The 14492-nt window shown below is 57.9% G+C and overlaps 1 protein-coding gene across 1 annotated transcript in view; it reads left to right on the top strand.

Annotated features, from left to right (window-relative positions):
- Nucleotides 1-14492, top strand: part of DNAH1 (dynein axonemal heavy chain 1) — an 88834-nt gene that overhangs the window by 38694 nt on the left and 35648 nt on the right. Inside the window, exons 12-30 of the mRNA XM_081525153.1 lie at nt 400-550; nt 1243-1436; nt 1546-1771; nt 2206-2325; nt 2701-2783; nt 3858-3999; nt 4691-4846; nt 5232-5430; nt 5525-5778; nt 6364-6576; nt 8120-8284; nt 9204-9325; nt 9480-9585; nt 10159-10338; nt 11503-11643; nt 12260-12423; nt 12658-12771; nt 13509-13697; nt 13983-14088. Coding sequence (XP_081381279.1) covers nt 400-550; nt 1243-1436; nt 1546-1771; nt 2206-2325; nt 2701-2783; nt 3858-3999; nt 4691-4846; nt 5232-5430; nt 5525-5778; nt 6364-6576; nt 8120-8284; nt 9204-9325; nt 9480-9585; nt 10159-10338; nt 11503-11643; nt 12260-12423; nt 12658-12771; nt 13509-13697; nt 13983-14088 — 3025 coding nt within the window. The remainder of the gene's footprint in view (nt 1-399; nt 551-1242; nt 1437-1545; nt 1772-2205; nt 2326-2700; nt 2784-3857; nt 4000-4690; nt 4847-5231; nt 5431-5524; nt 5779-6363; nt 6577-8119; nt 8285-9203; nt 9326-9479; nt 9586-10158; nt 10339-11502; nt 11644-12259; nt 12424-12657; nt 12772-13508; nt 13698-13982; nt 14089-14492) is intronic.

Genomic DNA, 14492 nt, shown 5'->3' with positions numbered 1-14492 from the left:
GCTCAGCGGGAATCCAGGCTTGAGGGTTGTTGCCTATGATGGGGCGTCTGGAGCCAAGGGTGGTGGGCTCCCAGGGAAAGCATGGGTGTCACAAGCGCCCAGGGTCTGGCTAACCTGCCCCGAAGACCTCAGGACCACGTGGAGGTCCTCCCTCTCCCTGGTGCCCATGGGCCTCTGGGCAAGTGACCAGAACAGCAGAGCCTGTCTGGCTCGTCTGAGTTTTTCTCTCTGGTGACTTGGCGGTTTCTGGGAAGAGGGTAGAGGCAAGTCCTGCTCACGGAGAAGCTCCAGAGCCATCAGACCAGCAGCATAGGCAGGGGCTGTGTCTCCTGTGTACATGCCTCTTCAGGCCCCTGCCCACAGTCCCCATCCCCACCCCCCTGGCCATTGTCCCTACAGGCCCCGCAAGAACCCCCTGTTCATCGTGGACCTGATGCTGGACTCCTCGGGGGTGCACTACAGCACGCCACTGGAGCAGTTTGAGACGTCTCTGCTCACCCTCTTTGACAAGGGCATCCTGGCCACCCACACAGTGCCCCAGCTGGAAAAGGTACAGTGGGTACTCATGCCAGGGTGCTGCCATAGCATCTGGACAGTTCACCTCCACTGTGGGCCTCCTACCCAGCTGGCAGCGTGCTCAGCCCTGTAATTCTTGAATAGGTCATTTAGTCCCCACCACCAGCTGAACTGGGAACCATTAACATCCCCATTCTATAGAGGAGGCTTGGAGAAGCCCAAGCTCACCTAGTTGCAAAGGGTCAGACCTGCGACTGGAGTGAGGCTTGCTCACTCCTGCCATAGCCGTGTCTGACCCAGATCCCACCCAGCTCCTGACCTCTCTCTTCCTCTCAAGGTATAGACACAAGTGCACCTCCACTCTTGGGACCCCTTCTCAAAAGCCCTCATTCCTCATCACAGCACAGCCTGCCACGCCACAGCCTCTGTAACCCAGTCCCCTCTTCTTTCCCTTGCTGCTGAGTCAGAGCCACCAGCGACGTGGTTGTCTCATTGTCTTGTGGCTGAGCCAGGGAAGGCAGAGGAAGATGCTGCCCCTCAGTGGGCATCACAGGGCTTCCCGCCTTGTGTTAGTCCATAGCCCCATCTAGGGGACCCAACAGGAAACCCTCGCCTCTCACCAACACCCCCAGACTGCTGCCCACTCCGTCTGAACCACACTCCAACCCCTCTGCTCACCTGCCCCGTGGCTCATGTGGCTCTGCGCCCCTTCCCCCTCGCCCTCAGCTGGTGATGGAGGACATTTTCATCAGCGGTGACCCCCTGCTGGAGTCAGTGGGGCTTCACGAGCCACTGGTGGAAGAGCTGCGGGCCGTCATCGCCAACGCAGTGCGCAAGGCCATGATCCCTCTGCAGGCCTACGCCAGGGAGTTCACAAAGTACCTGGAGCTGAACAACAATGATGTCAACACCTTTCTCAAGTGCGTGCATGCGTGCATTGGAGCGTGTCTGCCCGTCTGGGTGACCCCCCACCGCCGCCGCCCACCCTCTCACCACCCTCTGCCCCTCGTGGGTTCCTGCTGTCCCCAGGGCCTTCCAGACGCAGTGCCCGTCAGCCGAGGAGGTGCGGGAGGTGGTGCTCACCCACCTACAGGAGAAGGAGATCCTGGACAGCTCGCTGCCCAGCAGCATCATCATCGGGCCCTTCTACATAAACGTGGACAATGTCAAGCAGAGCCTGTCCAAGAAACGCAAGGCCTTGGCCACTTCCATGCTGGATATCCTGGCCAAGAACTTGCACAAGGAGGTGGATGACGTAAGTGCCTGCCTGCCCGGCCCCAGCAACCGCAGCAGCACATGCACTCATGCACGCAGAGTGAGGCTCAGGGGCTTTGATGGAAGGGTCTGGAAGTCTCCCTGCCTCGACCCTGCCTGGGGTCCTATGGGAGATCCCAGGAGGTGGGGGCTGCTGTCTGTTTCCCTGGACTTGTACAGACCTGGGAACCCCTCACAAGGAACCCCCTGAGATGGATCTGTTCACAGAGCTGAGTGTATGGTGCTGGTGCAAAAGGCTGGGGAGGAGGGGACGTGCCGGGTGACCCTCAGGTCCCCAGTGAGCTGGCGGGGAGCACCCTATCTCAGATTGCACTGAAGGATGTGGTGGGGTAGGGGACCAAGAAGGAGGAGCAGGGCCCTGGGAAGGCAAGAGAGGGGCCTGCGGCCTTCCCAGAGCCCTCCCCCTCCTGCCAGATCTGCGAAGAATTCCGCAGCATCAGCCGCAAGATCTACGAGAAGCCCAACAGCATCGAGGAGCTAGCTGAGCTTCGCGAGTGGATGAAGGACATCCCCGAGAAGCTGGTGGGGCTGGAGGTGAGGTGGGCCCACTGGGAGCTAGAGGAGCAAGAGCCAGGAAACTGGGAGTGAGGTAGACACACAGAGGACCTCTGGGCTCCGAGGGTTGGGAGGCTGGGTGCACGATGGAGATTCAGATCTCTGCTGTCTGGGAGGTCAGCAGGGCGGAGGGCATGGGTTGGGGGCTGGAGGTTGGAAGTGTGGTGGCCACGGCCCCAGGACCCCCGAGCTCAAAGCTGGCCTTGCAGCTGGCATCTCCTCCACTGTCCCAGGCCTCGCCTCTACAGAAGAGGGCAGCCTCTCTGTAGCATCCAAGCACTCTGGGGAGCCTGGTCCCAGTTATCCTCCCACCTCCCAGGCACACGTGGTTCTCATGGCTGCCTGTACACGCAGGAGCGGATTGTGAAGATCATGGGCAACTACCAGGTCATGGATGAATTCCTTTACAACCTCAGCACCGATGACTTCAATGACAAGTGAGTGGGAGGTTGGTCCCTACACCAGGTGGGTGGTGCATAGCAGGAGGTAGAGGGAAGAGGTACTGAACCACAGTGGCTGCAGGCCATGTGGTCACACCAGAGATGCCCTGCTGAGGTGCTAGAGGCTGTGGCTCCACATGGGCCAGGGCCATCTGGCTAATGGGGCAGAAGGAAGTCTGGCCCCCTTGGTCTAGAGACCCTGCTGCCCCCAGTCTATCTCTATCCTCTATCCTGTCATTGCTTATACACATGTGATCTCTGGGCTTATGATCCCCTTGTTTGTGGTTGAGACCCTTGAGAGTCCCTGGGAGCACAGAGAAAAGGCAAAGCCCAGCCTGCTGGCTGGCCCCTGGAGAGGAGCACTGACCCCCCACCTCAGCTCAAGAGCCTCACAGGAAATGGCCTCCGGTTGAGACAGCCTTACTCAGGCCGACCCCCCTTGCCCAGCCTGTCGTACAGACTGGGGGTGCCTCCAGGTTCCTGGGGCCTGGGAGCGACTTGCACTGTTTCCTGGGAACCCTGCCCGGGAGCCCTAAGTCACTTGCTCTGTGGGACATCCTGGTGCCCAGGGCAGCCTCCCACAGGACCTGCAACCTGAGGCCACCGGCATGCAGAATCCCTGAAGCCCACAGGACCCCCAGGTCAGCCTGGCAGAGGGCATGGATATGAAGGAAGCAGGTCTAGTATCCCTGGCTGATCATTAAGGAAATAAAGGCTAGAGACTGGCACTTGGCCTCATCTGAGCTGAGGCCCCTGCAGGCCTGGGGTTTAAGAGGGAAACTCAGAATGGCTTTTCTCATGTCAGCCACCACTCCCTCTGTGTCCTGTCACTGCAGTGGACACTGGGTGTGCATCTCCCTGCATGTTGCCCACCTGGGGACCACTTTCCCTGCCAGGCTGCCCCACTCTGCAGGGTGGCAGCGGCTGCCTCCAGGCTCACTTCTACTTCCCTGTTGCCCAGCCCTGGCTGCTCCAGCTGCCGCCTGGATCCCCCGTTCCCCTTCACCCTGGCCTGCCACCCCATGATTTCAGTGTGACATCCCCACCGTTCCCCACCCCTGCTCCATCCAGATGGGCTGCCAGCAACTGGCCTGCTAAGATCCTTGGGCAGATAGAGATGGTGCGGCAGCAACACTTGGAAGATGAGGAGAAGTTCCGTAAAATCCAGCTTATGGATCAGAACAACTTCCAGGAGAAGGTGGAAGGGCTGCAGGTGAGGCTGAGCTGAGGACACACACACACACACACACACACACACACACACACACACACACACACACACACACACACACACACACACACACACACACACACACACACACACACACACACACACACACACACACACACACACACACACACACACACACACACACACACACACACACACACACACACACACACACACACACACACACACACACACACACACACACACACACACACACACACACACACACACACACACACACACACACACACCTCACACCCCACACCTTTACCCCTCCACGGCTGTGCCTTGCCCCTTGCAGTCAAGAGGTGCTGTGTCAGTGGTTGGTGGACAAATGAACAAGTAGCAAAAAGAATAAACTGAAGGCCAGAGAGCTGCCTAGGCAGCGAGTTGCCGGGAAATTCAGGGTCTCAGAGAATGCCAGCTCTTCTGTTGTGTCCTGGTGCCCCAGTGGGCATGGCATTCAGGGCACTGGGTCTCATCTGACCTTGCCATGTTACCAGGGGGCAGTCAGCTGCCTGTGAGGGACCAGGAACCACCCCCTCCAGGAGAAAGTCCTCTCAGAACTAGGAGATGTTGATGCCCTGGGGACCTCAGGATCCCTGGATGTGTGCAGGGATGCAGGGACATTGAGGCTGCAGAAGCCCCTGATCCCTCACTCCTTGGCCTGCAGCTGGTGGTAGCTGGCTTCTCCACCCACGTGGACATTCTGCGAGCGCATGAGATCGCCAACGAGGTGCGGCGGGTCAAGAAGCAGCTGAAGGACTGCCAGCAGCTGGCAATGCTCTACAACAACCGCGAGCGCATCTTTGGCTTGCCCATCACCAATGTAGGCCTACCCCCCCCGGGCACACTGTCCCCCAGCCCCAAGAAGGGCTCGAGGAGAAGCCCACGGCCTTTGTAGCCACCTCTGGAACCAGCCACCAGCTGGCAGGGCCCTGGCATTTGGGGGGGCAGGACTGAACAGGCTGCAAAGATGAGCTTACCCACCCCGTGGTCCCCAGGGTGAGGAGGCTGACTGGACCCCCAGCAGAAGGCAGAGGGCTCAGCACAGACCTGACTCAGCTACTCAAAGCCCAGAGCCTGTGGGGGAAGAAAGAAGGGAGGCCAGGCCTGAGTCCTTGGGGACTGAATCAGGGACAGCATCCAGGAGCAAAGAAGCGGGGCCCCAGGAAGAGCAGCCTGGCCCAGCCCCAGTTCTTCTGCCCCTGCAGTACGACAAGCTCTCCAGGATGGTGAAGGAGTTCCAGCCCTACCTGGACCTCTGGACCACAGCCTCCGACTGGCTGCGCTGGTCCGAGAGCTGGATGAACGACCCCCTGTCAGCCATTGATGCAGAGCAGCTGGAGAAGAACGTCATCGAGTCCTTCAAGACCATGCACAAATGCGTGAAGCAGTTCAAAGACATCCCAGGTAGGCAGCCCAGCCAACCCGCCGCCCCCGCCGCCCCCCGCCCCCACCCTGCCTCCGCCTGCTGCCTCTCACCCTTGCCTGCCCTGCCCTGCAGCCTGCCAGGACGTGGCCTTAGATATCCGGGCCCGCATTGAGGAGTTCAAGCCGTACATCCCACTGATCCAGGGGCTGCGCAACCCTGGCATGAGGAACCGGCACTGGGACGTGCTATCCAGTGAGATCAACATTAATGTCAGGCCCAAGGCCAACCTGACCTTCGCCCGCTGCCTCGAGATGAACCTGCAGGACCACATCGAGAGCATCAGCAAGGTGGCCGAGGTGGCCGGCAAGGAGTACGCCATCGAGCAGGTGGGCAGCCCCCGGCAGGCCCTCCCTGCCCCACCCACATGCTACCTGATGGCGTGGGAAGGTGACAGTCCTGGGCTCCATCCCTGGGGTCCGTCACCCCAGGGATGAGCTGCATCTTACTAAGTGTGTTAATAATGTGTGTGAAGTGCTTGGCACCGTGTCCACCAGCCCTGTTATTACTCACTTATTCCTCTCGAGTTATTCCTCCCTCAGGAATGTGCTGAGAGCATTGCTTAACTTAGCAGATGAGCAAATTAAGGCTCAGAGAGGTTCAGCAAATGGCCAAGGTGGCCTAGGAACTGGCCTAAGGGCTGGAACTGGGACCAGAGCTCCTAACCAGTGACTTAGCTGCCTCCCAGCCTACCTGTACACACATGAGAGTGTGTGAGAGCGAGTCTGCCCTGGATTCCGATGAGGGCCCCTGGGGGGCTTGTTGACTAGACAAGATGAGAGTTTACAGAGGGGGCTTGACTGAAGGTCCTGGCTGAGCAAAGCCTGCCCTTCCCTGCCCAGTGCTGCTCAGTGTGGGCCAGCTCTTTCTGGGGACCCAACCTCTGTCTTGTACCACCTGCCCCCTGCCCCCAGGCTCTGGACAAGATGGAGAAGGAGTGGTCCACCATCCTGTTCAACGTGATGCCCTACAAGGAGACGGACACCTACATCCTCAAGAGTCCAGACGAGGCCTCGCAGCTGCTCGATGACCACATCGTCATGACCCAGAGCATGTCCTTCTCACCCTACAAGAAGCCCTTCGAGCAGCGCATCAACTCCTGGGAGAACAAGCTGAAGCTGACCCAGGTGGGCCTTCCTGTCCTCTCCTCCCCTACCCTCCCAGTACCCTGTCCCAAGGTGGCTCCTTATGATGTTCGGGTGGGGCTGGAAGTGGTGAAGTGCCTTACCCAGGTTTGCCCAGCTCCTGGCTCTCTGACAGGCCCCTCCGTCAGAGGAGGGGGGACTAGAATGGGGCTCTCCATCTCTGAGGTTGGGCTGCTGGAGGAGGCCGTTCAGGACATGGGGGCGGGGCCCGTGTTTGGTCCCAAGCTGCCCTTGAAGAGGGGCACGAGAGCTGCCCCCACACCCCTGAGTGCTGCCTGGGCTTGGGACAGCTAGGACCTCCAGGCTTGGGGCTTTCTGCGCTGGACACCACGACACCTGAGGCTCCTCAGTGTCCCTTCCCACTCTTCCCCGAGCCTCCCACTCCTACTCCTCTCTCATTTAGAGCCACCTTGGGGTAATGGCACCAGGGCACTGGGGATCACTGTTCTTTAGGGCTCTCAAGGCCAGTGGCTGAGGCTATCTGCAGAGCCCTGAGGTCAGTCCAGGGCCAGGCCTACTGGTGTGATTCCAGCAACTCCTTCTGGGGGCCTTCCTGGGAGCTATTTGAAAACCTCCAGTGAAGGCGGTAAGCTGAGAGAGGAAGGCTTGTCTATCTGTTCCTTGGGTCACCCAGAGAGCCCTGAGGTCATCAGCATTGTCCCTGGGTATCTGTCCTTTTCTGTCCTCTCTCTCTGGAGTCCCATCTCCTCCAGGAATCAGCATCAACCGGCCCTCACTGACTCCCCCGCCATGCCCCCCACCTGCAGGATGTTCCCATTGAAGCTTCTGGCCAGTGCCCCTTACAGAGCCCATCACACACACTGGGCCCTTGGTAATTCAGAGGCATAACTGGCTGTTCAGAGGATGATGGGCTCCTCAAAGGCAGGGACCACCCTCTCCTCTGTTTCCTCTGGAGCCCACGTGGGGCTGACCTCGGCCTGACACAGCATACAGCTCATGAAGAAGAGAATGAACTCGTGAATGAATGAATGAGTTTGCACTGATAGGGAAAGGCAAGAGATAAATTCGGAAAGGGGAATGTGGAGGCAAGAGGGGAAGGTGACTTGAAGAGGTCTCACTTGTAGACTGAGGTTTCAGAGAGTGTTTTAGGGGATCTCAAGCTTAAGTCTCAGTATACCTCAAAGAATCATGAGATCATAGGCCCAGAGTCATCCCAGGAGAGGAGACTAGGTTGGTCTTCCATGCACTGGGCTCTTTATTGTTACCTCAGGGTGTGCTGCTTGGGGTGTGGTTCTCTCATAGGAAGAGCAGCTCCCCTGGCTTTGTTGGAGGCCTGGACATCCTATGGGGGATTTGGGGTTTCTCTGGAAGGCAGACATCCATGCAGCCTCTTTGTTCCCTGGAGTACTGTGACTGAGAGCGCCACCTAGAAATTTATTTCCCCATAAACACAGGCTCTGGTCCCCCATGCTCTGCCCAGAACTCTAGTGGGATAAAATGTCTAGGTCATGGGGGACAGGACCCAACTTGGACCACAGGCCCTGACAGTCCACGCCCTGTCCAGGAGGTGCTGGAGGAGTGGCTGAACTGTCAGCGGGCTTGGCTCTACCTGGAGCCCATCTTCAGCTCCGAGGACATCAACCGGCAGTTGCCGGTGGAGAGCAAGCGCTACCAGACAATGGAGCGGATCTGGAGGAAGATCATGAAGAATGCCTACGAGAACCGGGAGGTGAGTTCTCCAGGGATGGGAGGAGGGCAGCTGGGACCACTGAAGAGGGTCCTGGTCTCATCTCTCCCTGAACAAGAAAGACTGGAGGACAAGTCCAAGGCTTTGGTCTTGGCTGTTGTCCCCCTGAGTGAGCTCCCCAGTCTTGAGACACTCCTCAGAAACACAGCAGTTGATGGTTTTTCCTCTCGGAGATTTGCAGTCCCCATTAGTACTTTTAAAGGACCCGACAAGTCCTGCAGCAAGTCAAATTCCTTGGCTTTGGTTAACCCTAGTTGGTTTTTTTTTTTTTAAATAATACTCATTTACTTATTTGGTTGCATCGGATCTTAGTTGCCCTCCAGCATGTGGGATCTTAGTTCCCTGACCAGGGATCGAACCTGCGTCCTCTGCATTTCAAGGCAGATTCTTAACCACTGGGCCACCAGGAAATTCCAACCCTAGTTTTTTATCATAGTTTTTTCCTGTGAGGCTCACAGGTGGTGGAGGCAGCCCCTGTGCTAAGTCGTTTCAGACACGTCCGACTCTTTGTGACCCCATGAACTGTAGTCCACCAGGGTTCTTTGTCCATGGGATACTCCAGGCAAGAATACTGGAGTGGGTTGCCTTGCTCTCCTCCAGAGCATTTTCCCGACCTAGGGATCGAACTTGTGTCTCTAATGTCTCCTGCATTGGCAGGCGGGTTCTTTACCACTGGCGCCACCTAGGCGATTGTAAATAGTACTACAATGAACATTGGGGTACATGTGTCTTTTTGAATTATGGAGGCAGCCCCTGGCTTGGGGCAATTTTCCTACTCCTATCTCTTCCCAGGCTCACTGAGTCTGTAGGAAGCATGTGTGGGTCTTTCTCTGAGCCCACCTTGCTGCCTCCCAGCCGGCCCACACTCACTTCCAGTTTCTCTTTGACCCGGGCCACACAGGTGATCAATGTGTGCTCTGACCAGAGGCTGCTGGACAGCCTGCGGGACTGCAACAAGCTGCTGGACATGGTGCAGAAAGGCCTCAGCGAGTACCTGGAGACCAAGCGGAGTGCCTTCCCCAGGTGGGGGACGCCTGGCCCACGCCTGCTCTGCTCCTGCCTGCCCTCGAGGCTGGGGCCCAGTACCCTGCCAGGCTGGGGTGCAGGTATATCAGTAGTACTGGGACAGCTGGGACCCAGGGCTGCCTGACGGCCCTCACCCCTGTCTCCCTGGCAGATTCTACTTCCTATCTGATGACGAGCTGCTCGAGATCTTGTCCCAGACGAAGGACCCCAAGGCCGTGCAGCCCCACCTGCGCAAGTGCTTCGAGAACATCGCCCAGGTGGGTAGCTGGGCCAAGGGCTCAGGTGCCCTGAGGGCACCATCTTAGGGAGGACACCTCTTCTCTCACCTCAAGTCTTTTTAGCAGAGAATGAGATCCCAGGCCCTCAGAGACATCCCTGGAGCCTGTGGGAGGAGGGTCAGCTGCCTCGGCTCAGGGTTGGGGAACTCTTGCTCCCAGCTCATCCAGGGGTGCCCTGGCCCCCCTGCAATCCCCTGAGGGGCTGGCTAGGCTGAGAAACCCAAGAAGCCAGAGGCTTCTGACTCCCCTCGTCCTCATCTTCATTTACAAGGGAGGCCCCACAGGCCTGTGGGAGAGGGGAATAGGGGGACACTCGCAGGGCAGGCTTAGCCTCCTTCCCCAAGTGGGCGGGGCTACAGCTGGAGCAGGCAGATCCATCCTGCCCACGAAGAATCAGGGGAGGTCCAGCCAAGGGGAGCTCTTCTTCCAAAGGCAAGAGCCACCTTCTGAAGGTGGAGGACACAGGCGGGATCCACGCTAGGGCTCTGGTGGGCAGGGCCTCTGGACACACTGAGAGTCACCCCACTCTCACTGCCTGCCCTCCGCCCACAGCTGCTGTTCCAGGAGGACCTGGAGATCACACATATGTACTCAGCAGAGGGTGAGGAGGTGGAGCTGTCCTTCTCCATCTACCCGTCCAGCAACGTGGAGGACTGGCTGCGGGAGGTGGAAAACAGCATGAAGGCCAGCGTGCGGGACATCATCGAGAGGGCCATCAAGGCCTACCCCATGGTGAGCCACACCTCCCCTCCCAGCGCAGCCTCCCAGCCTGCCCATCCTTCCATTGGCTCCTTTCTCAGTGCCTTTCTGCTCCATCATGAGGGCTGGGTTGACCAAAAAAGATGCACAACTTGAGAGTTGCGAGTTAAGTTTTATTTGGGGCAAAATGAGGACTGCAGCCTGGGAGGCAGCCCCTCGGATAGCTCTGAGAGACTGGTCCAAAGAGGCATTGGGAGAAGGTCAATATATATGATTTTGATGAAGCGGGAGCTTAATGCAATCAAGTGCTTACTTTGCAAGAAGTTTTCTCCTAGTCATGAAGATCTGTCATCATCATGAAGGGATTTAGTGCTTTTCTAGATATGAGGAGACGCAAGGATTGGGATCATAAAATCTGTTCCTGAAAACATCTTCCTATCTAAATACTTGTCCCACCAGGTTCCCTGGAGCACAGAGTGCCTCACTCCACCTTGAACCCCCTCATGGGGTATTGAAGGTCAGCAGCTGCAGCAGCACAGGGTTCAATCTCCACAGAGGCAGATGACAAATGCCTTTGTTGTTCAGTCATTGGTAATGCTCTTGGCAAGTGCCAATTTGTAGTTGCCACCTGCCTCATCCTCAGACTACAGCATTGACTGCTGTTGCTCTCAGTCAGCCAATGTGTCTGTGGGAGCAGAGGGGGGAACCTGAAAACACCCTCCAAAAAAGTGAGACTGGTTCCTAGTCATAAGCAATTGCTGTTGTTATGTTTCCAGAACTCACTGTGTGCCAGGCCCTGGTCTGGGATGTCCCCACATGACCTCCCTCAGCCCCAGCATCAGCGGCTGCCACTGATGGTGGAGCTGAACCCCTTAACCTCAGGGTTAAGCCTTATCCTACAAAGTAGCTGAGAGACGTTTCATGCCCACGGAGCCTGTGATTCACAGGTGGCAGTCAGGATGTGAATCCAGGATGTGTGTATCCCAATCCTGGGCTCCCACCCCTCCACTTCCAGATCTCTACGGCAGAAGAAGTGATGACTCTGCCCAACCTGAGAGGACCAAAGTTTAAAAGGCTTCCCTGTTCTTGAGGTGGAATTTTGAGCTCAGAAGCACAGATGACCTCTAAGGGAAAAACAGTGCGCAGGGTCAGCACTGGCAGCTGCCTGGGTCAGCCCTACCTGTGTTATCTTCCCAGATGCTCAGGACTCAGTGGGTTCTGAACTGGCCTGGCCAGGTGACCATTGCCGGGTGTCAGACTTATTGGACCATAGAGGTGGAAGAGGCCCTGCAGGCTGGCAACCTCAGCAGCCAGCTGTTCCCCCAGCTTGCCCGACAGGTGAGACTCAAGGCGGAGGTCACCATCTGCTCCCCACCAACAACCCACATCCTGAGGCACCTCAGTCCCTCCAGGAGCTTTGTCATGTCTTGATCCTGGAAGAGGGCCCGGGGTTGGAGCCAAAGAGTAGAGGGTCAGACACCCTTGAAATGAGTGTCTTATGACCAGCCACCAATGGGAGGATGGGGGGGCTCTAACGGGAGAGCTGAGGTCAGGCAGGTGCCCCTCTCCCGAAGGTCAAGGTGGGAGCCTCCTACCTGGAGCTCTCCTGGGCTGTCCCATGGCCTACCCTCGCCCTGTGCACTGGCTCCTCACCACACTCCTTCTTCAAGCTCCTTGCCAGGCCCCTTCCTGACCCTGGACACCATACACAGTGGGGAGATGGATGCATGTGTGTGCCTCCATTTTTATTGACATAACTGCCAGACTTCCCATGTGACAAATGCCCTGTCTACCCTTCTCTGCCTGATCCCTGCACCTTGCCCATCCCAGACCATCAAAAGCCCCTAGAAGAGAGGGGCTGTTGCTGACAGAAGCCCACCCCTGAGAAAGGCAGGGAAAGCCTGCCTGCAGCATGGCCCTGTCCATCCCTGATGGTGTTCCCCGGCTCCTGCAGCTCAGTGACCTGGTGGCACTGGTGCGGGGAAGTCTGTCCCGCATGCAGCGAGCTGTGCTGTCGGCACTAATCGTCATAGAGGTCCACGCCAAGGATGTGGTGAACAAGCTGGTCCAGGAGAACGTGGTCAGTGTGCATGACTTCGAGTGGATCTCACAGCTGAGGTGAGGGGGCAGGCAGTGCGGCCACATCCATCCCCAGGCCACAGCAGCAGCAGGTGGCGGCAGGGCAGGGTTGAGAGTCAGTTACTAGAGGGTGGAGCTGACCTCGGTGCCTGGGGGAGGCTGGGTGCCTCGATGCCCTCATTTCCCCCAAAGAACCGCCTCTCCTCAACCACATACCCTGCCCAGTGGCCCGTGATCCACATGCCTTGGGAACCCATCTCCCTGCAATGCCAGGTACTACTGGATGAATAACAACCTGTACATCCGGGCTGTGAATGCCGAGTTCATCTATGGCTATGAGTACCTTGGCAACAGCGGGAGGCTGGTGATCACGCCCCTCACAGACAGGTGAGCGGCCCCCTCCCCACCCCCTCCCACACTGGCTGGCCCAGGAGTCCAGGACCCACACAGTGCAGTTTATCTGTGATGAACCAGACAATCAAACTTTAGGAGCTCGGCTTTGGGGTTTTTAACTGTCTCTTGCTCATCATGGGCTCCATGACCTTGGGCAGGTGGCTCAAGCCCCCTCTGCCTCGGTTTCTTCTGCAGCCTCCTCTGGGTGATGAGGACAGTTTCTTGAGCTGCCTTGTAAAGCTCTTAGCACCTGTGTGGTGCTCAGTAAGCATCAATTGGGTGTGGGCTTTACAGATTTTATCAGTCAGATCTTCCTTTCAACGTGACAGAGCAACTGATCTTGAGAGAAATGGGGGGCAAGTCCCTTGACAAAGTGAACACTTCTCTCCTAAAGCACTCAGTTGTTTCCTCTGGCTGCCTGTATTTAGTAGCAACTGAATTCTCAAGCTGGGTTTTGAGGAAAAAAAGGAAGAGTGACCACAAGTCAGGCATCCTGGCAGGTCCCTGAGCCAAGCACTGCAGGGCCATGGGGTGGGGAGCATCGGTCAGGCAGCTGAGGGCTGCAGTCCTGTTCCCCGCAGCCAGGGCTGGGCATGCTTGGTACCCTCAGAACGCGGAGGGGCAGGAGCCACCCCGCTACGGGGCCCAAGACGGCAGAGGGTGGGGCTCCTCAAGTCTGTGGGACTCCTGAGAAGGTGCAGGGCCACGCCCATCACCTCTCACCCCCTCAGGTGCTACCTGACCCTGACTGGGGCCCTGCACCTCAAGTTTGGGGGCGCCCCAGCTGGCCCAGCCGGTACAGGGAAAACTGAGACCACAAAAGACCTGGGCAAGGCCTTGGCCATCCAAACCGTTGTGTTCAACTGCTCCGACCAGCTCGACTTCATGGCCATGGGCAAGTTCTTCAAGGGCCTGGCCAGGTGAGGCTGGGTGTAGTAGCACAGACAGGGTGGGAAGGCTGCGCTCTCGCGGGGACACTGCCCAAGAGGAGCCTGGCGGGGTGGTGGAGGGGATGGGGCGGGACAACAGGAGTTGAGGCCTGGCCCTGGGCAGCACCGGGAAGGGCTACGGCTGGTGGGGTTGTAGCTGAGATGACCGAGATGGCCACAGAGGCAGCGGGGATCACCTCCCCAGCAGCTGGCAGGGGCCCTTGGAGGTGCTGGGGGGCTCTGAACTCATATGCCCCTGCGATGTTTTCCCCTCAGTGCTGGCGCCTGGGCCTGCTTTGATGAGTTCAATCGCATTGATATAGAGGTGCTGTCTGTGGTGGCCCAGCAGATCACCACCATCCAGAAGGCACAGCAACAGCGGGTGAGCTCTGGGGGAGCCTCCCCTCCACGTCTCCTGTGACCGACCACCTTTTTACTTCAGTTGTACCCACCCCACCCATGCTGCCTTGCAATCCCCCTACACCGGCGGGATGGGAAGCCAGGCGTTGGGGCCTGCCCTGAGCCCAGCCTCTCTCATCTCACAGGGAACTGGGAACTCCCCCAACCACCTAGCAGAGCTGTCTGTGAGGGGACTTTTGTAGCCAGCCAGGGAGCCCCATATCCTTACCCCACCCTGGCTACAGCTCCTACGACAAGCTACAGTGGACAAAGCGGTCCCTCCCCACACCTGACGCTCATGGAAAACCCCAGCCATTTGTCCTTCTTCTAGTTTTGTTCAGGCTGGCCAGAGGTCTTCTCCTTGGTACAAGAACTGGGAGACTGGCA

The sequence above is a fragment of the Giraffa tippelskirchi genome, chromosome 9, assembly GCF_054371585.1.
Source record: "Giraffa tippelskirchi isolate mGirTip1 chromosome 9, T2T-mGirTip1v1.2.pri, whole genome shotgun sequence".
NCBI lineage: Eukaryota > Metazoa > Chordata > Mammalia > Artiodactyla > Giraffidae > Giraffa > Giraffa tippelskirchi.
Note: the sequence above shows the minus strand (reverse complement) of the source record. Positions and strands in the feature narration are given on the sequence as shown.